The sequence below is a fragment of the Perognathus longimembris genome, chromosome 8 (assembly GCF_023159225.1).
Source record: "Perognathus longimembris pacificus isolate PPM17 chromosome 8, ASM2315922v1, whole genome shotgun sequence".
Taxonomy (NCBI): domain Eukaryota; kingdom Metazoa; phylum Chordata; class Mammalia; order Rodentia; family Heteromyidae; genus Perognathus; species Perognathus longimembris.
In genome coordinates, this window is record NC_063168.1 from 19,186,827 (window position 1) to 19,214,344 (window position 27,518).

At 36.2% G+C, this 27,518-nt stretch overlaps 1 protein-coding gene across 2 annotated transcripts in view; it reads right to left on the reverse strand.

The window, feature by feature from the left end:
- Positions 1–27,518, reverse strand: part of LOC125356248 (WD repeat containing planar cell polarity effector) — a 184,790-nt gene that overhangs the window by 81,243 nt on the left and 76,029 nt on the right. For both annotated transcript variants that reach the window (XM_048352604.1, XM_048352603.1), the window contains exon 12: positions 10,417–10,480. In XM_048352604.1, the coding sequence (XP_048208561.1) occupies positions 10,417–10,480 (64 nt within the window). The remainder of the gene's footprint in view (positions 1–10,416; positions 10,481–27,518) is intronic.

A 27,518-nucleotide genomic window follows, 5' to 3' on the forward strand; every position in this document is an offset into this window, starting at 1 on the left:
TTGGAACTTACATATTGTAAACAACTACCGTATTCTTTTTTTTTTTTTTTTTGTCAGTCATAGGGCTTGAACTCAGGGCCTGGGCTCTGAGCTCTCTGGGCTCCCTGAGCTCTTCTGCTTAAAGCTGGCACTCGCCTACTTTAAGCTATAGCACCACCGCAGGATTTCTGGTGGTTAACTGCAGATTAGAGTCCCCTGGCTTTTCCTGCCTAGGCTGGCATGAATGGCGATCCGCAGATCTCAGCCTACTGAGTACTATGATTACAGGCGTGAGCCACCAGCGGCCAGCTTCCTATTCTTTTAAGTGGAAGCAAATTACTAAAATCCAGCTTATATTAGAGGGAATGAGCCATCCAGGCACCACCTTTTGAAAAGAAAAGTATCAAAATATTTGTGGATATATTTTAAAAAGTATTTTTCCGTTCTCCTTTTTAATCTTTTTGTCTTCAAATATTTCCCGTTACTTGGCAGGATGCAATTTATGGTTTGAATGTGTCCCTCCAAAATTGGTAGGTTGTTCTTCCCTTCCTTCACTCTCTTCCAGTCCCTCCCTCCCATCTCCATCCATGACTTGTATAGTTGAGGGAAGGGAAGACACTGTATGAAAGAACATGTACTTATTACTTGACTCATCTAATTGTAATCAATCTGTATATCATCAAATTAAAAAAACACACCAAGATATCTAAAAATACCAAAATTAGTATGCAGGAACTTAAACCCCCAAAATGAATGCAGTAAGAGGTGAGGTCTTTGGAAAGTGATTAAGTCCTGAGGCTTCCACTCACAAAGATGAACAGGATGGACAGGTGAGGTGTTCTTATGAGAGACAAGGGAACATGCTCATGTTAGTTTTGTTCCTAACTGATACTTATATTTAAATATTCTTATTATTTTATTCTAGAACTTCCTATTTGCTTTAAAAAATTATTTTCTTTGCTGTGCTTTTCCTATTTACTAGTTCTGAAGTAATGCCATTTGGACCAGTCAGCTATGGTTGCCACAAAGGACTATTAATGCTGCTTAAAAGGCTATTTTCTCAACAGTTCTACATGTTGGAATTCCAACATCAAGCTATGTGCTTCATGTTTTTTGTTTACCCAGAGGTCCCTCCTTAGTTTGCAGAAGGCTGTCTCCTTGCTGGCTCCTCCACTGCCTTCCTCCTGATTTCTCCTCTATTTGTAAAGAAGTCCCACAGCCTGGATGAAGAAATCACCTGATGGCCTCAGGGCCATTCTTCCTTACCTCCTTAAAAATTCCATCTCCAAATAACATCATATTGAAGTTAGGGCTTTAGTATATGAAGTTGGTAGGAAGTGGCACCATGGTTCAAGTGTTAGAGTGCTAGCCTTGAGTAAAAGACGCTCAGGGACAGTGTCCAGGCCCAGAGTTCAAACACCAAGACCAGCTAAATAGATTGATAGATAAGCAAACAACAAACAAACACACAAATTAATAAATAATGAAATTGATGCAGGAAAATGACACACTTCACTCCATGGTACCATCTATTTTTATTCTTCTGTCAAATAGCTTTAAATCTTAACATATTCATATCAACCTTTTTTTCTTAAAAGTGTCTAGGGTTTCCCCTGCCCTTATGGTGACTTTTCTCCACTCACTGCTGTTCTTGCAGCATCTGAAGTACCCCTGGCTTTCTCGGACATGCCTCTCCATTCCTAGTATCCTTTCCTTGGGCACAGAGAACTTCTGGTGTTCCCCCAACTTAATAGCAGTCTTTTTTTTTTTTAATATTTTGGTATCTGCTGTCTCCAATCATATTCTTTCTTACAGCTTTCAATGTATTCTTATAACCTCCGTTCCATCATTGTTCATTCTTGTTTTGTATCCCATTTACAAAATTTAAAAACATACACACATATAGTTCCACCATTTCTGTAGAGTTGGTGTGATAGGGAAAGATTATGTACTCAATTTTATATCTTAAAACAAAAGAAGTACACTCCATCAATTAGATCATTCTGAGTGAAGACTACTTATTGGGAGAATTAAAACTTGAATGCCTAATCTAAGTTTGTGAGTCCAGCAAAGTATGTATTCATAATATTTTAAATTGTAGTGTATGTAATTAATGGTAATCTTGTTTCAGAAATTAGCAGGTATAAAACTCCTCTATGTAAAAACAGTGCCAAGGAAGCAATTCTATGTCAACTTGATCACCAAGCAAGTGCCTAGGAATAGCAGATGTAAGCCACCCACAAAAACCATGCCAACGAAAGACAAACTACCCAACAGCATCATGCCAAGGCAAGGCACAGATGGCTGGAGAGCAGCAGCTATAGGTCTTTTTATAGCATTATCAGATGGTACAGATGACATTCCAACTGGCCTTGTGCCAATGGCCAAGGTAGTTAGGATGCCAACATGAGAATGTTCAGGAGACATACTCATCTTCATGCTATCCAACATGGGGCCAGAGAAGAAATCCTGGGTGGCTTTTCTGCCATAATGGGTAAAGTGAAATGAGTAGGCTTATGCCATAGTAATAATTAGCTTGAAGAAGTCACCTGAATTTTCAAAACTTGAATAATGTTCTAATGATAGAAAATTAAAAGTAGCATTTCTGTGGCCAAAGCAGTAGACTTCTAAGCCACATAGATTCGACCTAGAGTAGTATTCACAGTAGAATACAGAGCTATAGTGATCAGGAAAATTGTATATTTTTGAGACAACCTCAAAGATGCAGAAATTTTTCAGAACAGTCCAAATGTCACTTTTTTCTGAATTATCTTGACAGCTAAGTTCCAAACACATTTTGAATAAGTTAGTGACTATTTCCTACAAAACCACAAACTATCAAAATCATGTCATTAATATTAATAACATCGCTCCCATTTAAACAATAAAGTTTCAGTAGTTCAAATAATGTTCTTCATAAGACAAAGTTCCATTTCTTACTTCCTTTATGTCTGTTTAGTCTCTTATATAATTGTTCGTCTTTTTTCTCACACAAACTTGACATTTTTGAAGGTAAGTTAGTTATTACAATGTCTCTCAATTTGGGCTCAACTAGTCATTCCCTTGGTTAGATTTAGGTATGCAATTTTTTTTGCAAGAATGTCACAAAGAGGGGCTGTATTCTTACTTTAATATAAAGTTGCAAACTATTGTGACTTGTACCATTATGGATGATAGTTATTTGGCTACCTCTCTCCACTACAGTTACTCTTCTTCCCTTTGTAAGTAATGCACATGTTGTGGAGAAGTACTTTGAGATGAGGTACATGTTTGGTTAATTATATAAAGACTTTTCTAATTATAGAACACATTGGTGGTTTTTCCCTATTCAATTATGCCAAATGGTAATTTTCTAGTTATATTGTTATTTTATACTTACTAGTTGGCATTGTTATTTACTGATATGAATACAGACTTATAGACCAGGTGATTATAATCACCTCACACATTCTCATATATTGTTGTTCTCCTAAAATTCATTTACAATACTGATTCTTTGATTTCTTCTTTAACTATTAGATTTTTAGAGAGCTGATATTTAACTTGCAAATAATTGAGCCTCAATGGTACATAAACATATTGACTTGTAATTTACTTCCTTTGCTATCATATTTTAATGTTTTATATCAAGCTTTCATGTTATGGAGCAGCATATATTTTATGTTTGGTGACAATAGCATGGACAATTGGAAAGAATGAAAATTCTGCATTTTTTGGATATAGCCTCAATGTCAGATCATGCCATTTTACATATTTCATATATTCATAATTTTTGACTATTTGATAATATGAATGATTACATTTATATACTTTTCATTTGGCTTGTGGGCTTTGGCTTTATGTATTTGAAGTTTACTTATCTTGTACATAAACATATAGGGCTGTAATGTTTTCCTTAGAGCTTTTATTATTACAAATAACTTTTTATATTTGGTAATACTTCCTTTGTTTTGAAGTCTATCTTCTTGCATGATATCATCTTTTTATTCAGGTTTACTTACAATTTATTTGTGCCATAACAATAGGGTCTCACTTATACACTGAATATAATTTGGTTGTTTTTTGTCCAGTCTGACAATCTATAACTTAAAAAATTAGTATCTGCATTTTACTTGGAATGTCTAGTCAATTAAGTAACTTATGTGTTTGAAATTAATAGTAGAATTTTTCTATGTTTTCTATTGGTCACTTTGCATATCCTATGAGTGGAAATACTTGTAAATTATATTTAGGTTTTCCCTATTGGCTTTTAAAAAAAAAAACTTTTTGCAGTAGCAAAGAAACACTTTTCAACTCAGGGCCTTGCACTTGCTTAGCTTTGTTTGCTCCGTGGGCCCTCTACCATCAAGTCTCATCTCTAGTACAGCTCTTTGCTATCTGTTTTGGAGACAGGTTCTCTTAGGCTTTTCCTGCCTAGCTGGCTTCCTTCATGTTATGGAGCAGCATTCCTCATTCCTTCTGGACCTCAGTACCCAACTCTATTTACTTTTATAAGCTACATATCTAGGTTTTCCTAAAATTTTCTAGGCACTATAATATACAATCTTAACTTATCACACTCTACTTAGAATTAGCATTGTTTCACTTTACAATAGTATAATTGCATATACCACAGTGTTCTGTGAAGGACTATTAGTTTAAATAAATAATTGTTTTTTTTAATGTGTATCCTGAAGACCAAGACTTTTTTAAATTGACACAAAGTTTTATGGGTTATTGTGTGACACTTCAGTACATTTTGCATTTTTTAATGTTCAAATCTGAGTGAAAAATCTCCTTAAATATTTTCACTTTCCTTGTGGTGACTATCTTTTAAAGATACATTAAATTTCGTTGTGTTTTGTTTTTTTTGTTGTTATTGTTTTTGCCAGTCCTAGGGAAAGGGAATATCAAAATTGAAAGATAAAGGATAAAAAGACAAACCAATACAACAGTAATACTTACAAAACTATATGGTGTAAACCAACTTCACAACTCATTGCGGGGGGAGGGAAATGGAGAGGGGGAAGGTGGAGGATAAACAAGGGAGGAGGTAACAAGTTGGATAAGAAATGTATGCACTGCCTTATGTATGAAACTGTAACCCCTCTGTAGCAATTTGACAATAAAGAAATGAAAAAAAATGTGTTAAGCTGATGGGAAAATACCTAATATTATCCACATGCTTGCTCTTCACTTCCTGAGCTCTTCACTCTTTCTGCATATATCTAAATTCTCATCTAGTTTCATTTTTCTACCTGAAAAGCTTCCTTTTACTTCAGTATGATCCTTGTCCATAAGCCAAGACATATTATCTAAGTCAAAGACATATAATAACCTAATGTTGAAAATCCTAGGGAAAAGAGAATTCTGAACTCAGTTATCACATTATAAGATTCAAATATTCAGTTTTCAACAAAAATACTGAAAAAGAAATCTCAAGAAAGTGTGGGTCATTTCAAATGAAGGGAATAAAAAACTTGATGACAAAGACAAAGACATTAAAAGAACAACTGCCTTAAAAAAAAGTAAAGGAAGATATGGGAAAGTCAAGGAAATACAAATGAATGAAATGGAAATATTAATAAGGTGACAGAAAAGTGACATAAAACCTAACAAACATTCAAAGACATTCTAGAGCTGAATACTACAATAATTTTTAAAAATGATTTAATAGTTTCAATGACAGATGCAATAGGCAAATGAGAGAGTTAACAAACCTGAAAATAAGACAAGGGAAATGGAAAGAAAAGGACTGAATAAAAATACACAGTTTAAAAGGGCCCACGAGAAAACATTAAATAGCGGCATATGCATTGTGGGTGTCAGAAAAAAGGAGGAAGAGCTAGAGGAAATATTTGAAAAATTAATAGCTGAAAATATCCCAAATATGATGAAAGACATAAATACAAACATCTAAGCTCAATGAACTCTAAGATGAACTATACAATAAAAAATCAATAGTGAGAAACACATTATAATCAAACTTTCAAAATATAAAGAATCTTAAAAGCAACAAGAGATAAATGCTTTGATCTCTAGAGACCAGAAGGCATTTGGCAAATATATTCAAAATGTTAAAAGTAAAAATGTCAGCCAGGCGCCAGTGGCTCATACTTGTAATCCTAGCTACTCGGGAAGCTGAGATCTGAGTATCACAGCTAGCCTAAGCAAACAATTCCATGAGACTCTTACCTCTGATTAACAACCAGGGAAATGGAGCTGAGGCTCAAATTGTAGAGTGACAGCCTTCAGTGAAGAAATTAAGGGACAGTGCTCATATCCTGAGTTCAAGCACAGTACGCGCCCCCCCATCCCCAAGTCAATGAAGACCCTTAAGACTTTTACATTTCAGATAAAAGCAGATGTGTTCATTACTACTAGCCCCACCTTGCAAAACTGTGCAAATGAGTTCTTTAGGGTTAAAGTAAAATAGCATTACCTAGGAACTATAGGCTATATGATCAAATAAAGACCTCAATAAAAGTAACTATATGGACAATTACAATGCTAGTCTTGTAACAATGGTTTATAACATTACTCTTTGCTTGTACATACATGATTTAAGAGACTAAGACACTTTTATAAAAGGGCTGGAGATGTAGCATAGTAACACAGCACTTGACTGTCATGTCCCAGTCCTCGCAAAATTTTATTCAACAGTTAACATAACTTTAGTTTGCAACTATGTATTTGTTTTTAATGAATGTATATATAAAATTACTACTTTATGGATTGAGGGCATGTAACATATAATGATGTAATTTTGTGACATCAAACACTGAGAGGGTAGGAGGAGCAGAGGTGCAAAATAGCAGTACTTTTGCCTATTACTGATGTAAAGCGGATACAAATCCGAACTAGAGCATTATAATTTTAGGATGTTAAGTGTAATCCCATAGAAACCACAAAGAAAACAGCTATAGAATATACCACAGGAAATTAAGCATTTTATCGCAAAAATCAGTGAAACACAAGAGAAGACAACAATTCCAGAAACAGAAAGAGAGGAAATAAAAAGCTATAGGAGACAGAAAAACAAATTGCAAAATAATAGAATTCTTTCCTTACCAGAAATTATATTAAATGTGAATGAATTAAGCTTGAAACTGGACAGGCAGTTGGAGATAAAAACACATGACCCAATCACATGCTGTCATCAAGAGACTCAAAATAAATACACAGCAATGTTTGAAAACAGTTAACAGAAAAAGCAGTCACAAAAGAAAGCAAACACAGCTTATTCATATCAGATAAAACAGACTTAAGTTAAAAAAGTTACAAGTTATTTTTCAACAAGTCTATATTAATAAGAAGGTGGTTACTGTGGTTCAGTTTATTATCCTAACTGCCTGGGAGGAAGAAACTGGGAAAATTGTACTTCCTAGCAAGCATGGGCAAAGGGTTTGCATAACTCCATCAAAATCAACAAAAAGTTGGGCACAGAGGCATATGCCTGTCTTCCTAGCTAGGAAGGAATTATAAATAGCAAAATTAATATTAGGATTTAATAAAGTTTATTATAGACCCTATTATAAAAACAAAAAGCAAAGAGACCTAAGCTCAAGTGATATAGTATCTGACTAGCAAAAACACATGTCACTGAGTTTGATTCCCAGTACTACCAAAATAAAGAGATCCAAAGCAGAAAGAAGATACGGTAAGTAAGCATTTATGTCCCTAAGAAAATGAAAGCTGAGATAACTGTACAATAATAGCTGGACACTTCAATATTCTATTCCTAATATTTTTCAAAAAACAAAAATGAAAAAACAGAAGACTTTGTATCAACTAGATATGACAGGCATATGTAGAATATTTTGTTCATAGCAACATCCACAATCTTCTCAAGCTTCCATGATATATTGTAAGTTACTCCACAAACTACATCTCAATAGATTTAAAAAGAAAGGTATAATACAAAGTATCGTTTTCCACCAGAACAAGATCGTTAGAAATAAGTATTAGAAATAAAACTTGAATATTCAAAGTTGTAAAAATTAAGAGACCCATTCTTCAATACCAGATGTAGCAAATACAATCACAAGAGAAATTAGAAAATACCTAGAAACAAATGTAAACAAAAACAATACATACTAAAACACAGCCAAATATGACTGAAGATTTTTAAAATTTCAAATCATTTGAAAAACAAATATTAAGTATTATGTCATAGGACTCTTAAGTCTTTTTAGGACAGTTAAATATCAGTGTCTGCAAACAAAGTTTTAATGAAACAACAGCCAAATTCATTTGTTCATATATTGTCTCCCTTGATGCTTTTGCTCTAAAAATGCAGTGTTGAGGAGATGCAACAGTGAGTGTGTCGCTAAAATATTTATATATTTATTGTCTAAAATATTTATACATGGTTCTTGGCCCCTCAAAACCTGTATACCTCTGTTCAAAATATTATTATTCCTTTTTTTATTATAAACCTTTTTCAGCTTCCAGTTTTCTTTGAGATAAATTCTCAACTCCTTTTTGTGCATCTATGGCCTGTCTTCTGTCTCAACTCTCTTTCCCACATCAACTTTCTTTCCATGGTGTCTTACATAACTTACTGAGTCTAATGCCAAAAGCACTATTTTGAGGTTAACGGATACTTTTTTGTGTGTGCTCTTTTGATATTATATTTAGTCTTTAAGGAAGAGATACCGTAAGGGTAGAAAATCATCTGTAAGTAGGGATAATCCTGTTCATTTTATAAATTTTTTCCAAAAGATATAAGATTTTGTTGTATATAGGTTACAAAACTCTGGGTATATGAAATTTAAGTAATAAGACTCTATAAGAAAATATAGCAATTTCTTTAGGACAATTTCAACATGGAGCCTCAAATGTATATAGTACATTCAATGAACTTCCACAAAATGCTAAGGTCCCAAAGCTATCTGTGTTCCGATCTTTCTTAAAACAGACATGAGTATAAGTCAAGTCTTAAATGAAGAATGAGGATACAGCACTCTGAATTATGAGTGTTTTCATCTTCTTGAATTAAATCATTCTTTCTTTTCTTATTTTAGCCTATCAGTAGAAAGTTTATTTAGATTAAGAAGATTTGAATTAACACAGGGACTTTATGTTGGTACTATGAAAAACAGGCTAAGTGCTTAAACAGATATGAATAAAGTTTAGAAGATCGCTTTGATGATTATGCTAATTAATAAAGCAGTATATTTATAGAGCAATATAATACCCTGAGGGAAAAACTGGTAAACATAAAGCATTTAAATACTAATCTCTTTAGTTCTTATCTTGGCTAGGAAAAGAAGTGAACTACATGTATATAAAATAAAGAAATATAAAGAAAATATCTCTTTATTGAGTAGGCAATGCATATGTGAGATGGTAGAGATGAGGAGGGAAAGTTAGTGGGTAGGAAAGTTTTGAGAAATGTAATTAAATTTCTGATGCTGTGATATTTTGCATGTATAGTTTTTGATGAAAATAATAAAACCTTCCCTCATACTAATAAACCTTCTTAGACATCAAAATGCAGATGACAAATAAATCACAAGATGTCTAGAGTTTTGAAAACAAGTGAAACTTTTCTCATGCTCAATGAAAGTTGAGAATATATAAATGAAATATAATTTAATTTAGAATTCAAATATTAAGCATATTCCAAATACAAGTGATCTAATCTGATGAACCAACAGTAACTTCAGAAATACCAAGCCTTGAACTACAAAAATTTCTGCAAAATGATTCAGATAAGAAGTCTTCAAGAACCTTTTATTGTTTTCATGAAGGTTTTGCTCTATTGTTTATAATGATGAAATAGCTATGGAGAAAAATATGCTGGGAAACCAAAAAAAGACTCTGCCTTTGTTCATCTGATTTCACTGTGATATAAGATCTTACAAAATAAGAACCTGATACAAAGCACAGGACTTGTTAGGAGCTGGACATTCACTATGCTGTAAGAAGTGAAAGGATTGGAGCAGAAGTGGATGCACAACCTCTGCTTTCACTTTGTGCTGTGGATACTTTAACAATACATGTAAGAACATTCATAATTTGCTACTTCTCAGTAAACTCTAAGAGAACTGAACACATTCAAGATCTGCAGGTCATTTTCCCCACAGGTTCTGGTTTATGTATTTGTACTTCCTTAGAGAATACATTGGAAAGACATTTAAGCTTATTAGATAGAAAGGTGTCATCCCTTCACCCTCAAGGTACATGAGAAGAAAAGTTCAGGAATTATAAATTCTTTGAAAACATAAAAGATCCTCTGGACCCTGGCAAGGAAAATGTCAACAAGTCAAAAGATGCTAGATGGCTATTGACTAGTTTCAAGAAGGCAAAGCTGCAAGCCAAGATGGGATAATGCTTTCCCCCCATGTGTCTAAAGCTGCAAATGACACTAATCCTTTTTAATGGTCACAAAAACTGACAACTTACTCAGCCTTAGAACTGAAGGCACAAAAATCATGTCTGGGAACAACTCACCATGAACAGGTCACGAGCACCGATGTCAACGGCCAGGAGAAAGGCCTTTTCAAATCTCTGGTACCTAAGAAGGGGTAGAAAAGAAACGTGGATTAGTTATGAACAAAACTGTATAAAATGAAAGAGCTGTTTGTTTAATGTTTTTATTTGGCATGGTTTTCATTCTTCTGCTACGAAAAATGTTTTCCAACAGAAAGGATTTAGCTGGCTAGGATCTTCCATATGTGAAATGTTCTTGACCTCAGGAGAATCAGCATAACTTCGAGTAGATATTGCCAAATCCACATGGAAAAATGATAGTAATTTCCCTTTGTAGTGTTTTATAAGAAAAGATTGTGGGGATGTATAAGCATATATATGATCAACTAACAAATTATCTGATTATAGTTTTATAGTTAGGTATAAGTTGAAAAGTCACATGTTGCATTACTTTAAAAGACTCATGTTTGTGAGCTTTGAAAAAATATTGCAGGCTATCTTAAAAAGATAATATAAATCATTTCTCAAATAAAAAATATATTACTTTTTGGCTATCATATATAAGAACACAGAATGTTTCTAAAAATTTAAAGAAGTTATTACTTTTCCCCCTTTTCCAAAACATACTGCCTTTTCCTGAAGTAAAAAATTGACATTTTCTTTGTGAAAGTTTATTTTTAGCTGAGATATGTATGAAGAGGCCTCAATTTAAGGTAAATACCTCTAACAAAAAATTTAAGATTGTAATAGAAATGCACATCATAAACAGCCTTTGCACAGGTGTTTGGCATGAAAGGTTGTCTTTTTCCCAAGCACTAAAACATATAAATGTAACTTATCAGATTTTCTGACATTAGGAACAAATATGTAAATAAGTTATTCTCTGTTCTCTATTTTATACTGTGTAAGATGGGGATAGAAAATAAGTAATGGGCTGGGAATATGGCCTAGAGGTAGAGTGACTGCCTCATATACATGAAGCCCTGGGTTCAATTCCTCAGCACCACATATATAGAAAAGCCAGAAGTGGCTCTGTGGCTCAAGTGGTAGAGTGCTAGCCTTGAGCAAAAAGAAGCCAGGGACAGTGCTCAGGCCCTGAGTTCAAGCCCCAGGACCGGCAAAAAACAACAACAAAAAAGAAGTAATGAATACTATTTAATTACATATAAGTGAAATAATTAAAATTCAAATATGTAAGGCTTATTAATATTATAAAGGAGATATTAGGTCCTGAGTCCAAATAATTTGTATAATTTAATAATAAAAATTGTATACTTTCTATGCTCTGATGACTTTTCATGACTGTTACCCAGTCTCCTCCATTGTCCAATCTTACTAGCACCTCAGTTATTTGCCTGAATTTCTCTTAGCTGTAGAAGATCATGAGAAAATGATGCTTATTTCTGTGATGAAAAATGTCTTTTACAAGGAAATTTACTACTTCACTATACAGTCAGTGGGTAAGGACTCTACTGAGGATGGTCAGGGAATTAGCACAGTATACACTTGTGTACTTATGCCATTCTGCATCAGCTTACAACACCACATCCAGTGATTACTCCATTGAAACTATTTATCTTCAGATAATCAAATTTAAAGATAAATTCTTACCTTATGTAACCTTTGGCAACATCTGATACTATAAATTTCCCTCTCTTGAAACCCATTCCTTAATTTCCTTCATTCTTGGTTTTCTCATTTAGTAACTTAGATCTTCATACAATCCTTTTCAAAATAACCTTTCTCTAGCATCTCTTAAAAGTTGGTATTCTATAATCTTCTGTTATTTCTACTTAGTCCAGTCTCCTCTGTAATGTTTCCATGACATTAATGCTATCAGTGATGCACAAATCTACATCTCTAATACCCATCTCTCTTTAAGCTCAAAGTTAAGGTTTCACAAGGTTAACATATCTAACATATTAACATCATTGGCAACCAAATATATGAAAAACTGTTATGGGAGAAGTGAAATTAAGGGGCATAAGTGAGGACTGCTAAGTGAGAAATAATGATAGAAGTAATGATAAAATGAGGAAACTGGCAGTGACATTTGGCAGTATAGTGAACCTAAAATACCGAAAGAAGCACCCAGCCAGACTATTTAGAAATTATACTTCAAGGGCTGGGAATGTGGTCTAGTGGTAGACTGCTTGCCTCGCATGCATGAAGCCCTGGGTTCGATTCCTCAGTACCACATAAACAGAAAAAGCCAGAAGTGGCACTGTGACCCAAGTGGTAGAGTGCTAGCCTTGAGCAAAAGAAGCTCAGGGACAGCGCCCAGGCCCTGAGTTCAAGCCTCAGGTCTGGCAAAAAAAAAAAAAAAAAAAAGAAAAGAAAAGAAAATACACTTGAAAGTATATAATGAGAATCTAAAAGAGCAAGGAGATAATCAAGAGTACTGCATCCTCAATAAAAAAAATTTCCAGCTGTGCAAAATTCTTTGATAGAAACCATACTAAAGCTCCTCAAGTAGACAAGTAAAGAGGAGTGGGAGAGACAGAACAACATAGAGGGCAAGCACCCTCGGGAGATTAATATATAAACTCGCCTCAAGGTAAAGATGCTGCACTCAAGACTTCTGATTGAGTTGGGACATAAAAAGAACTGGACTAGCAGTGCTCCTAACTTTTTCAGAAACAAAAATTAATGTGTGAACTTAAATCCACTGATAGAAGCCCTGAAATATCACAAATTAGAATCAAATAATATCAATCTCCTAAGATGATCAAAACTATAATAAAGCCACTGTGCTTGAAACATTAGAAAAACAAACAGATCAGATTTCAGATATCTGAATTCTTAGATATAAACTAATTTAGAATACAATATTTACAGAAATAAGTGATGCGATCATGAATATAAACATGCAATGAAATATGATATGATAAAAGAAATACTATGTCAATTTTTTTCTTCAATGGTGGGGACTCACCCCAATTTCTCCCACATGCCCCACCATTAAGGTGTATCTCCACATCACCAGATCCATTCTCTAAGGGATAAAATAGAACTTTGAGAAAGGAAAAATTGAGTAAATGGACACAATTGCAGAGAGATTTAGTAAACTAACAGCACATGGCCAATATATAGGGAATTATGTAGAATATTGTGAGGAAAGATATGAAAAAATAAGAATTAGTAATACAGAAAACATGAAAAAAATCTAACATATCAAATTAGGAAAGTAAGTTAAATGGGTAAGAATTTCCAGAGCTCCTAAATGATATGAATCAACAAATAAAAAACAAACAATTTATGCTAAGCAAGAGAAATGAAAAGGAATATATGAGTATAGAAAGATGTACACTGCAATGAAAATGTAGAACTTTATAAATAAATACATCTCAAAGGCTTCTAGGGAGAACTCCAATGAGCTACAAAGGGACTACAAATAGATTGATATAAGAGAGGAATAGAAAATAATAGCAATAGGGGTTGGGGATATGGCCTAGTGGCAAGAGTGCTTGCCTCGTATACATGAGGCCCTGGGTTCAATTCCCCAGCACCACATATACAGAAAACGGCCTGAAGTGGGGCTGTGGCTCAAGTGGCAGAGTGCTAGCCTTGAGCAAAAAGAAGCCAGGGACAGTGCTCAGGCCCTGAGTCCAAGGCCCAGGACTGGCCAAAAAAAGAAAAAAAAAAGAAAAGAAAATAATAGCAATAGAAGATGATAGGAATATTTTTAAATTGCAAATTGAAAACAAACCTCCATGAGCTTCCATTGCATAAAGAGCAGTGGAACTCTGTTAATTCATATTTTGAGCTCTGCATATATTCCATAGAATTGAGCTGGCCTTTTTTCTTTTTTCTTTTTCTTTTTCTTTTTCTTTTTTTTTTTTTTTTTTTTGGTGCTATACTGGGGGTTGAACTTGGGACCTGGTACTGTTCCTTAGCTATTTGGCTCAAGCTGTTGCTCTGCCACTTGAGCCATAGCTCTGTTTCCAGCTTTCTTGGTGGGTAATTGGAGATAAGAGTCTCAAGGACTTTTCCTGCCTGGGCTTGTATTGAACTGAAGATCCTCATATCTCAGCCTCCTGAGTAGCCATGACTGCAGGCATGAGCCACTAGTGCCTGGCTCAATCCTGTCTTAAACAAGAAAACATTTACAAAAAGATAATAAAAACAGACAATGAGGCATTTGAAGGGAAGAAATGTACATCCTTAAGAGCTTATATTGAGAAGTAAATGTCTAACTTAACTTAGAAAAAGAATAGAACAATCCAGGAAGACAGTGGAATGATATATGAAATAGTGAAAGGAAACAATGCAAATGCACTGAGCTAGCACAGCTCCTGAGCACCCTTGTACACATATAAAAGGATCTAGTTTTGACCCTTAGCGTCACTGGAGGAAAAGAAAGGAAATGGGGGAGAAAAGGGATAGCAAGAAGGGAAAGGCAAAGAAAACTCATTTGGATTCTATATAGAGCAAAGACAAATAGTTTTTAGGCGGTCCTGGTGTGCTGTTCAGGCTGGACTCAAGCGCCCTGAACCAGCCTCCTGACCAGGTGGTACTACAGGCATCCATCACTGCTCTGTGAAAGAAAATTCTTCAGGCTAACAAATGCCAGATGGAAATTCAGATCTCCAAAAAAGAATGAAAAGCCAGAGAAATAATAAGTATCCGGGTAAATATTAAGGGCATATTACCTTTATTTCTTTAACATACATTTGTCTATTTAAAGCAAAAGTTATGTTTTTTGGGAAAATTTATACCATATGTAGGCAATGTATATAACAACCATAATATTAAGAAAAAGAGGAAGATGGGTAAATTACTCTATTAATTCTCAACAGACAGTGGGACACCAAGTAATATATCCCAACCAATAGCACCAACACTACACTTTGCAGATAAAATTTAAAAAACAAATTAATTAAAATTCTAAAAAAAATTACAAATGACTCAAAAGCAGGAAAGGAAGAATGAAAAAATAAAACATTATAAAAATAAACAAAATGAAATTGTAGGCTGAGACCCAATAATTATACTAAACATTAACAGACACTAATTAAAAAAAAACAGGTATTCTGAAAAGTTAATAACTCAAGACTCTGATAGGAGAAATCCGCTATACACATTTAAACAGATCATTTGAAAGGAGGTAGATGGAAAATACTAAGAAGGCTGAATGGCTATGAATATCAATTGAATGAAAAGGAATTCCAAAAAGTAGTCTGAAAGATAAGGTGGGGGTAATTTTATGTCAAAGATGTCAATTCTCTAGGAAGGAATAAAAATCATGAATGAAAACCATGAAAAAATATGAAAATATGAGACAAACAGTAACAGAACTAAGGGATAATCACAATTACAGAGATTTTTGTACTCTTCTATAAACAAATTAATGGAATTTAAAAAATTATAGATGAGGGGCTGGGGGTATGGCCTAGTGGCAAGAGTGCCTGCCTCATATACATGAGGCCCTGGGTTCGATTCCCCAGCACCACATATACAGAAAATGGCCAGAAGGGGCGCTGTGGCTCAAGTGACAGAGTGCTAGCCTTGAGCAAAAAGAAGCCAGGGACAGCGCTCAGGCCCTGAGTCCAAGCCCCAGGACTGGCCAAAAAAAAAAAATCGTAGATGATTTTCATCTTCATGCAACCTATATTTGTGAGACTGACATGCTATCTACAATTATGCTAACAAAGCACCTTGTGCCTGGTATTTATAGGACATATGTGTGTACATGTTTGTGTGTGTGTGTGTATACTTCTATTAAGAGCTCCTTATTTATGCTTTGTTCATTTGTATCTTGTTTTCCTATCCATTTGGTCAGTCACAGATTGAAACTGGTAAATGCAAATCTACTACTGGTTTACTTTCCCCTTACATTTCCTATACTATCCTGTCTATGAAGATTGCTTTCCAACACATTGTCTTGTGAGTATCGCTGTTGCGTTGCTTCCTTTGTGTCCTTTGTCTCCCCATTTTGTTGTTCCCCTTCCTTTCCCTAATTCAGATAAACATACATACAATACCCAGGGAACCAGGGAGATTAAAGAGGAGGGGGGGGAAGGAGGGAGGGGGTAACAATTTTGAAAAGAAATGTACTCACTTCCTTATGTATGTAACTGTAACCCCTCTGTTATCACCTTGACAATAAAATTAAATTTAAAAGATTCCTCTCAGGTTAATGCAAAGATAGCCATAAATTTATAATTATGAACATTATAAAACGACATTCCCTATCCTGTCAAATGACATGTGGCTTAATTCTATGTTGTTAGTTATACATGTCATTTAGTTATATGCTACATTTAGTTATACATTACACTTAGTTATGATACATTTTGAACTGATTTTAGTACAGTGCAAGAAGTATAGATCTAGTTTTAATCTTCTGCATGTGGATATCAAGTTTTCTGAACACAATATTTAATGAAGAGACTGTCTGTCTTTGGCTCCTTGTTGAAAACCAGATGGCTGTGGCTTTGTGTGGCTTACTTTTGGATTTTCTATATGTCCCATTCATCTGTCTGTTCTTATTCTGTACCATGCTGTTTTTGTTAATATGGCTCTGTACTATAGTTTGAAATCAAATATTGTGACACTTGCAGCATTGATATTTTTGTCCAGGATTGTTTGAATATTTGTCTGTTATTTAGGGATTTAGTATTTCTCATAAGGAAGGTTTGTTGGTGATGAACTCTCACAGCTATTGTTGGAGAATGTCTTCTTCATTTATCCATCTTTGCTGGATAAAGTGACTGCCATGGTTATTTTCCTGTCAGCATTTTGGATATATCATCTTATTCTCTGCTGGTCAGTACAGTTTGTTGATATTTATTGATAGCATTTATTTATTGATAGCATTGTGAGATACCTTTATATGTTATACAAGGCTTTTTTTCCTTTGATGTTCTCAAAATGGTCTTTATCTTTGATTTCTTATAGAGTGATTATAGTGTGTCAATGAGACAAGCTTCAGGTTGAAACGGTTGAGGGAATTTTGAACTCCTTGTTGTACCTGGCTGTTTGTGTCTTTCTCTGGATTTGTGGGGTTTTCATGGTTTGTTTTGTTTTGATGCCAGTCTTGTAGTTTGAACTCAGGGCCTGGGCACTGTGGTCCCTGCGCTTCTTTTGCTTAAGGTTCTACCACTGGAACCACTTCTGGCTTTTTTTGGGTAATTTATTGGAGATAAGCGTCTCACTGACTTTCCTGCCAGGATCTGGCTTCAAACTGAAATCCTTAGATCTCAGCCTTCTAATTAGCTAGGATTACAGGCATGAGCCACCCATGCCCAGTTTTAACCATTATTTCCTTAAACTTTCTGATTCTTTTTTTATCTCTCTACTTCTTCATGTGTTTCCATGATGTATATGTTGGGAAAATTGATGTCCCATAAATCCCACAGGGTTTCTTTCTTTTTGTAAAAAACTTCCATTTATACTTTATTCTTGTTGACTGCTTAAAAAAAAACATTGTAAAGGTGACATACAAAGTGTTATGGTTACTGAAGTAGGTGATGAGTACATTTCTTTTTCTTCATACATTGTTTTCCTGATTTTGTTAAAATGTTTTTCTGTATTCTCTTATAGCTCACGGAGCTTAATAATAATTAATTCTAGCTGTTCAAGTTTAAATGAAATGGTTTGACTTTTACTTAATGCCCAGGTAAAGTTGTACTCTCCCTTATACCTCTCTATCCTCCTCTTTTGAAAATTGTCTTGTTTTATACTTTTTTAGAGCATGTAATACATACACTAATGTTCTATCTGTTACTTTTGTTTTAGAGGTAGAAATAAGTACATTCACTTGGTAGTACAGTTTTTTGTAAGGCATGCTTTATAACAGACTCCTTAGGATATGTGTGTTCACATTTTCCTCAAGCATCTGTTTTTCCTGGATTTATACCCCATAGACATACCTTGATTTATTCTTTTTGTAGCTATTTCATGATACTTGTCTCGTGGGCAGGAAATCTGATGTTAACTTATTTTATTTTTGTTTTAGTTCTAGAGACCAAATAAAAGGCTTTCAGCATTTAGGTAAATCCTCTACCACTGAGACACACCCTCACCCCCCAGTTATTCCTCTTCCAAAAATGATTTAACTTTTTTGTCTGAAGGCTCAGTGGATACTTGATCTTTAAAGTTTATTTTACTAGAAAATTTCCCGAAACTGACTGTTCAGTTAATCTTTTCAAATACACTGTGGGCTAGGTTGTTTAAATATGTACATTTAAGTAATTTATTCCTTTTTTGGTCTATTGAAGTATAATTTATAAGAAAATTCACTCATTTTACATTAAATAATCCAAAGAATTTAAACAAATGCATATAGGTACATTATCATAACCATAATAAAAATTCACATAGATTTTTCATCATCTCAAGAAGCTACCAAGTGCTCATTTGCAGTTAATGCCCTCAGCCACCCCCAGGCTCTGGAGATCACTGATCTATCTGGTTCCTGTTGCTATAGCTCTGTCTATACAGCATATTAGCTGTATGAAAGCAAACAGGAGATAAATATAAATTGTATCCGGCTTTGCATTTTCAAGGATATAAAAACGGGATCATGCAGCACATAGTGAGTTGTTTCTAGCTTCTTTGCATAAATCTTTTGTGGCTGATCTATTTTGCTCAGCTATTTACAGTTATTTTTTAAGTGTTTAGTAGTATTAATCGACTACTTGTTTACTTACTGGTTGATGGTTATTTAGAATGTTTGCTGCTTAGACCTAATCCTGCTATGAACTTCTTGTGAAGTCATTATATGGACATGTGTTCTCATTGCTCTTGGAGGAAAATAGATGTTATTAGACCTGTTGGATCATATAGTATTTTTAATTATAAGGAAATGCCAAACAAATGTTCCAACATGGTTTATAACACCTTATGCATAACAATATAGAAATTTTCTATCATGTGTTTCTTCCCCAGTTCTTGTCTTTTTAATTTTATTTTTCTTAACATTTAGTGACTTCTCTTTGTGTGTGTGTGTGTGTGTGTGTGTGTGTGTGTGTGTGTGTGTGTGTGTGTCCCCTGAGGTTTGAATTCAGGGCCTGAGTGCTGTCCCTGAGCTCTTTTTGCTCAGTGGCACTCTACTACTTGAGCCACAGCTCTAGTACTGGCTGTTTAATTGGGGATAAGAGTGTCATGGACTTTTCTGCCTGAGCTGGCTTTGAACTGCAATCCTCAGATCTCAGTCTCCGAGTAACTAGGGAAACAGGCGTGAGACACTAAAACCCAACAGAACACATTTCTTTGATGACTAATGATGCTGAGCAGCATGGATGGGACTACTAGGCATTCATTTTTTTGATTGTTTCTTCAAAACCTTTGCCATCTTTTGTTTGTTTCACTATTCATTTCTAAGAGTTTCTTATGCATTCTGAATGTAACAGTTTTATCAGACACATGTACTAAGATACTCTTATAAGATATATGTATTAAGAATACCGTGGTTGGGCTGGGGATATGGCCTAGTGGCAAGAGCACTTGCCTCGTATGCAGGAAGTCCTGGGTTCAATTCCCCAGCACCACATATATAGAAAATTGCCAGAAGTGGTGCTGTGGCTCAAGTGGCACAGTGCTAGCCTTGAGCAAAAAGAAGCCAGGGACAGTGCTCAGACCCTGAGTCCAAGCCCCAGGACTGGCAAAAAAAAAGAATACTGTGGTTAAGTTTATGGCTTGCCTTTTAATTTCCTCCCTCCTTCACTCTCTCTATCCCTCTAGCCTTTTCATAGTACTGGGATCCTAACTCAGGTCCATATTGTTTGCTAAGCAGGCACTCTGCCAGTCAAGACACAACCTAAACCCTTTCTGTTTATTGTTTAGATAATCTTTGCCTGGGCAGCTCTGAACATATTTCCTTCTTGTATGTAGCTGTGCCACCACATTGAGCTAGTTGGTTTTGAGAGTTTTTTTGCTAACTTTTTGCCTAGACTGGCTTTGAATTGTGAGCTTTTGACCTCCATCTCCCAAATACCTTGGGATTACAGATGTGAACCACCATGCTTGGCTATTTTGTAGAGATAGGGACCAACTTTTTGCCCAGGTTAGCCTAGAATTGTGACCCTCCCGATCTCAGCTTCTCAAGTAGCTGAATTTATAGGAATGAGTCATCACACCCATATCTTTGCTCTTTCAAGACTTGATGATTTTTGTCCCATTTGTATCTACTGTACTCTCCTCAGAGTCTGCACCAAGCCAATGAAAAATGAAGCAGGGATTCTTAGAGAAGTCCTTTCCTGGGAGATATGTAACTGTCCCTCATGTGTTTTTCTCCAGCCTCACAGAACTTCTGCCTATGTATGCACAGGTTAAGAGTTTAGCCAAAGACTCAAGATGACTCGTCTTATACTTCTGAAGCTGTTTCTTTACACAGCATCAGTCTCTCCAGTCCACAAACCCCCAAATCCCTGCTACTTCAGCAGCCCTAAATGTTAGCAAATTGTTCTGTTGTATGGATTCTAGTTCCTTCTTCCCTGATTTAAAAGATAACTCTGGCCAGAAAACTGGAAATTTAATAATGTTGATTTCATGTTTTTCACTATCAGGGATGACACCTACATAGTCAATCATTTAATTCTTTTTCTTTTTATTGCCAGTCCTGGGATTGGGACTCAGGGCCTGAGCACTGTTCCGCTTCTTTTTGCTCAAGGCTAGCACCCAACCTCATGAGCCACCACTTCCAGCCTTTTCTGTTTATGTGGTACTGAGGAATCAAACCCAGGGCTTCATGATGCTAGGCAAACACTCTACCGCTAAGCTACATTCCCAGCCCCCTCAACCATTCAATTCTAAAAACAAGAACTTCAAGTATTTTGTCTGTGTTGTCTTAGGACAAAAGAGTCAGGCTACCAGCTAACCATCATAGCTGCTAGCAAGAAGCCCCAGGAATGACAGGACTTTTGTAAATATTATTAAACAACACTCAGTAATAGTGTTTACTGAAGATAAGACTCATTTATTTTTATTGAAGATATTCTCCATTCTAGTTACTAAAGTAATTTTCATATATTAACTTGTTTCATTTTTTATAACACTTTTAGTAGGTTGGTACAATTATCTCTGTTTGACTGACTTAAAAACTCAAGGGCACAGGGGCTAAGTAATGGCTTCCAGATAAAATATAGCACTCTCAGTTACCTTTGGATAAATGATGAATTTCAGAAAACAATAATATATTTAGTGTAAGTATATCCTATGCAATATTTGGGAAAAACATAATAATAATTCGTTGCCATGTGAAACTCAAATTTAATTAGGTATCGTGTTATTTTTCTAAGTCTGTCAAACTAAACTCATCCAAGGTCCCATAGTTACCTGTATAGAAGGGTTGGACCCTGGATTTGGCTTCAGAATGCATACCCTTCACTACAGTGCTACTCTGTTGTCACCGAAATGACATTGCTATTTTCTGTAGGCGTTTAGGTCCTTCTTTAAGTCTAGTCTCTGGTTTTAGCTTTTCTCAATCCAAGATTCAAAACAGAACTACTGTATCTGAGTGTCACACAAGGGAAGATATGGGTCAGCCCTCTTTCTGCTGCTTTATAACAGTACTCTAAGGACCCAAATTCCATTATTTTGTACCCTTTTGTTTTAAAATCAATACCATAAGTTGTTGTCAGCTAGACTGTCAACTATAACTACATTTACTTTATTAGGCACTTCCACAATGCTTTGAATGCTTAAGGTCCCCTGTTAGGATGAAAAATATTGGGAAAACTAATGATACAAGTCTTTGATCTTCAGCAACTTAAGTCTAATAGGAGAGATGGTCGTAAGCCTAAGAATAATGATTAGAGGGGCATTTGGAACAGGTGCATCCTTAATACTTAGCAGAGGAAATATACATCATTACAACTGCAGCTGATCATTAGGATATCAGTTAATTAGTCATATTATTAGCAGTTAACTGGAAACAGGTTAGAGCTATCACTATAACATAATGGTGAATGACTTTCATATTGTTGGTGTGTGTCTGTGTGTGTGTGACAAGGGCTCTATCACTTCAGCCATGCCCCAGCCCTTTTGTCTTTTTTTTTTTTTTTTTGGTCTGTTTGTGCAGTACTGGGGTTTTCATTTAGGCCTAAGAGTTACTAGGCAAGTACTCTACCACTTGAGCCATACTGCCAGACTTATTTTTCTTTAGTTATGTTTCAGATACGGTTGCATACTTTTTGTCCAGAGCCGGCCTCAGACTGTTAACTACCACATCCCAGAGCAGCTAGGATTACAGGTTTGAGTCTCCATATCTGGCTGTAGACTTCCTAGATATTGATATAGGGTCTGTTCTCACACAGACACCTACTACATACTCAACAGGGGAAGCTGGAAGTAAGCCCAGCTGTTTCCAGGAAGTGGCCTTGAGAAACATTTCTCAGTCCTGGGTTAGGGTCTAACTCAGTGGGTAGGGTGCCTGCCTAGTCACCTGCAAAGTTCTGGTTATGACAGTCCCGTACCCAGCACTAAAAATAGAAAATTCCTAAATCCAACACAAAATAAAAAAACCTCCATCTTTCTACAGACATCTCCCTCAACATGTCTCAGGACCACAGTTTATACTGGTATATCATGATCTCAATTTTTCTGGGAAATCCTGATGTTTACAGAGCCAGAATAGGTAAATATGCTTGTTATTCACAGGGATCCAAGTGAAAACTTCTCTCCAGAGAACCTTTGGTGAAACAGTACTGCTGAAACTTTCCCTTGTCAGCCCTATCATTTATTTTCATTCGTACTTTTAAAGTATGCCTTCCTTTACTCATTTGAGTTTTTCATTTTGATTTTGGACTGTTTTATTGGCATTGCTGGCATTATTCTTAGATTACTTTTATTTTTTATGTAGATATGTCAGTAACTACATCTTTTTTTTTTTGGCCAGTCCTGGGGCTTGGACTCAGGGCCTGAGCACTGTCCCTGGCTTCTTCTTGCTCAAGGCTAGCACTCTGCCACTTGAGCCACAGCGCCACTTCTGGCCATTTTCTGTATATGTGGTGCTGGGGAACCGAACCCAGGGCCTCATGTATAGGAGGCAAGCACTCTTGCCACTAGGCCATATCCCCAGCCCAGTAACTACATCTTAACATATTGCCATCATTACCCACATAAGCCAAGTGTGGTGGCACACTCCTGTAACTCCACCTACTCAGGAGGCAGAGGCTGTTCGCTTTACCTAGATGTCTGTCTAGATGGGCTATTTTCAAAGACACACTAGTGCTGATTTTTACAGCACAAAATACTATGCAAAAATGAGGTTTCAGAAGCATTTCTCATTAACCAGTAAATACCGAACAGCTCTTATAGTCCTCTGGAAAGAAACTGCTAAATTGGCTCCCTTTTTATCTTAGTTTTATATTTATTTTATTAAAACGAAACATTTGAAGTCATCTTAGTCTTATTCGCATCCTTTGAGGAGAAAAGTGCACTTAGGAAGAGCCACTGAGTGTGAGGGACAAGGCTGCCGATGCCCCTGTGGTTTCTCCTGTCTCAGGGATGAGCAGGGCTCTTCTCTACTGAACCGGGAAATCACAGGATCACTCCAGTTGAGTTGCTGGCTCTCTGGATCTCATTCAGGGTAGAGGCTAGATACAAGATCCTTGTTTGAGCAATGGCTTGGGGGATAACAGGGCTTGAACTCAGGGCCTCACACTTGCTAGGCAGGTACTCTCCTAATTGAGTTGTGTCCTCAGCCTTTCTTTCTGAAATACTAAAATTGAGCCATTGATGAGATAGAGGATTTCAGTTTCCTTTCCTTTCTAGACTTCCTCTGTCTAGCGCTGTATCCGAGTCTCCAAGGTAGGTTCTGGCTGCTTTGGGTTGAAGCTTTACACTGTGACCAGCAGAGCATTGAGGTCTTCCCTGTCTCTGAAGAGCACAGTACAGGGAATGTTGAAGAGGAGTGGCTCTAACTCTGTCTCCTCTATTTTCGTCCTAACTTGGACTCTTGCTTTGTATAAGGGTTTACTTAAGGCTTTTGGCAATTTTCAGGCATTTTTGTGGCTTAAGCAAGGCAAGTTATAAACTTCAGTAATGTTTTGTTTACCTGAGTACATGCAAATTTGTTTCTTCTTCTGCTCCCTAGTCTGGAAAATGATGAATAAAATATTGTTTTGTGGTAATAAAAACTGTTACATATCTGATTAAACTATTTAAAAAGATGCTGGACTAATGTTAAATATTTAACACTTTCCAATATTTCTATTTCTTACCTAAAGATTACAGTGTATTTTTTGCAAACAACTTCATTAGATGACAGTGATAATTAAATTAACAAATGGCAATAAATGTGCCTCAGAAATCAATATGAAGTATAATTTTCAATGTTTAATCCTGATGCCTTTTAATATAAAAATCTGAAACTGCATCAAAATACAAACTGAATGGAAGTTTACTGACATCATGAGATGAATACATTTGGGAAATACAGCAAGTTATACTTGAAAGTCAGCAGTTGGAGGCCTGAGCGCAGTGCAATGTTTTTATTTAATGTGGGTTCAAAGCTAAGAGCAGAGTAGCCTGGAGCTGGTTTTCCTACTCCAGGAGGCAGGAAGCGCAGCACTCGGCCTCTGTATGCTAGATCCTCCCCTGGCCCTCAGGGAGGAAGGGACTGCTGAGGGATGGCACATTCTCTAGCTGGAGGGTGCCAGCTCTGTCCAGGGCACGGGTATACATTCCTCTCCCATAAGATAAATCTGACATGAATTTGCTGACTCTTGTGCATTCCTAGTTTGTGGTAATAATTATACTAATGAGCAACTAGTAATGTACACATTCTTTTTTAATGATAATTAGCAAAGTACTTCACTTTGTTATCAAGATTCTTTTCATGCCTGTAATTGTTCAGTTCAATATTCTATACTTTTAAATTATCAACTGCACTTTTTATTTGTAGAATAAAGTTATTTCCACCTTACAGGTGTAAAACAGATGCTTCCAAATAAATGTCTTGGTAGATACAATACTCTGAAGTGCCAGAGGCAGGTGATTTGATTTCTCAGGATATAGTTAAAATGTTTGTCAAAGGTTTCTTAATCTTTGGTAGAACTTGAATTAAAGATCATATCCCTTAACTCCAGTGTTCTTTTAATGCTACTTCTATCAGATAGACACAAATTAGAAGAAATCAAGCTGGGCCCCAGTGCCTCTTGCCTGTAATTCTAGCTACTTGGGAGGCCGAGAATGGAAGGATGGTGGTTCAAGACCAGCCTGGTCAGCAAAGTTCACAAGACCCTTTCTCCACCAATGGTTGGGTGCAGCAATGTGTGCCTGTCATCCCAAGCTATATGGGAATCTGAGATAGGGAGGATGGGACCCAAGCCAGCCAGGGCATTAAAGTCCAAGGGAGGGAAGAAGCTGTGATCCCAGCAGCTAAGAAGCTTAAGGAGGTAGCTCAAGGATTAAGCCATACCTGGGCGCCAAGGGTGATCCTTTGCTAAAAATAACCAATTAAAACAGGACTGAAGGTGTGGCTCAGCAGGAGAGTGCCAGCCTGCGTGTGCAAGGCCCTCAGTACCACCTCATAAATAAACCTCAGTACCACCAGACAAATAAAGAAATGAAGCCAGTGGGCTGGAGTCATGGCTCAAATGGTGGTATTTACCTGGCAAAACCAGGTCCTGAGGTCAATGCCCAATATCGCAAAAATGAAAAAGAAAAAAAAAGGACATTATAAAATCAAAACTCTTTTTTTTTTTAATCCTAAAAACATCTCTATGAACTCTCTGGTCTCCTCTGTTCATAAGTCCTAAGGGTACTTTCCAGTCCCAGACAAAGGCCTTTGTTCCCAACGTATTTCATTTTTTTCCTAGCCACCCTTTTATCACATTTCTTTATTCTATCTATTTCCAGCCTGTCTATTCTCCTTTCCACTTCTCATTCTTCTCCTTCCCTTTTCTTCCTTCTCCCTCCCTGCCATGTTCACATCTCAACACTATTTTCTAGTGTGTGACTCGTAGCAAATCCAACCATACTACTCTGGCTCCTACACCGACATGTAAATATCCATGATATCACCCAGTGCCATGCAAAGTTTCTTAGTCTATCAAGTAAAAACTTGCTTTTCCAAAGCAATTATATTTAAAGGGTGTGTTGATACAATCCAGTTCGAAAATAGGCAAAGAATAATGAAGATATTTCACCAGAGGGAATACAGATAGGAATAGCATATGAAAAGATTCTCATGTTATTAGCCATGAAGAAAATGCAAATGAAAACTCCAAAGTGATTCCCACACATGTATTCAAACAGCAAAAAAATAATGACAATGCTAGTGAGGATGAGGAGAATGCAGATCGCTCAGCTGCTGCTGGTGGTATGACCAGTGACATATTTGGGAAGATAGCATGGTTTCTGTGTACTAAACACCCACAACTAGCACACAACTTAGCAACTACACTGCTGGGCATTTATCCATCCAAATTCCAAACACATATGGTTCAAGCTTTGTACCCAAACCAGACGCAGTGAAAATGTTCCTCCTAACAGATCCCTGTCTTTAAAAATTACACTTTATAAAATGACATTTATTGGGAGAGTCAGACTGGCATCTTTTATGTATGTAAAAAAGCAATACTCATTATGATAGTTCTAAAAAACCTTCTCCTTCAAATAATGCAAAAACAAATCTCAGCTCTGAAAAAGACATAGTTCAAATGGCGGATGGCTGCCTCTCAGTGCGATTTTAGTTATGCCTGGTTATTCACAGCACTCTAACCACGGTGGAAGCCTTGACTACTGGGGGACACTAGTGAACATTTTTCTGTCCAGCATAGCCAATTGAGAAAACTATTTTTAAGCCACTTCTACAAACCCTCATTGACTTTCATGTTTTTAATTCTCTAAATGCTTTCCATATTTTCCAATGTGAAAATTCTTAAACTGCCACCATACCTTGTTCCAAATAGATTTAACAGAGGCTCCCTTTAGACATCATCTCCAGCGAGCTCCTTCCATTACCCTTTCCTCCCTATGAAAACCTTTCCTCTCACTATTTAGCATCTTCTCAATAGCTGTGTGTATCTCAGAAAACAGGCACATGGCTGTGCACGGCACGTGCTTAGGGCTAAAACCAGGTGTTACTTTAAATCCTCCAATAGCAGCCATGGCACCTGTTGCTCCTCACTTCTTTTCCTCGGGCTCCAATGCACTCCACCTCATCCTTTATT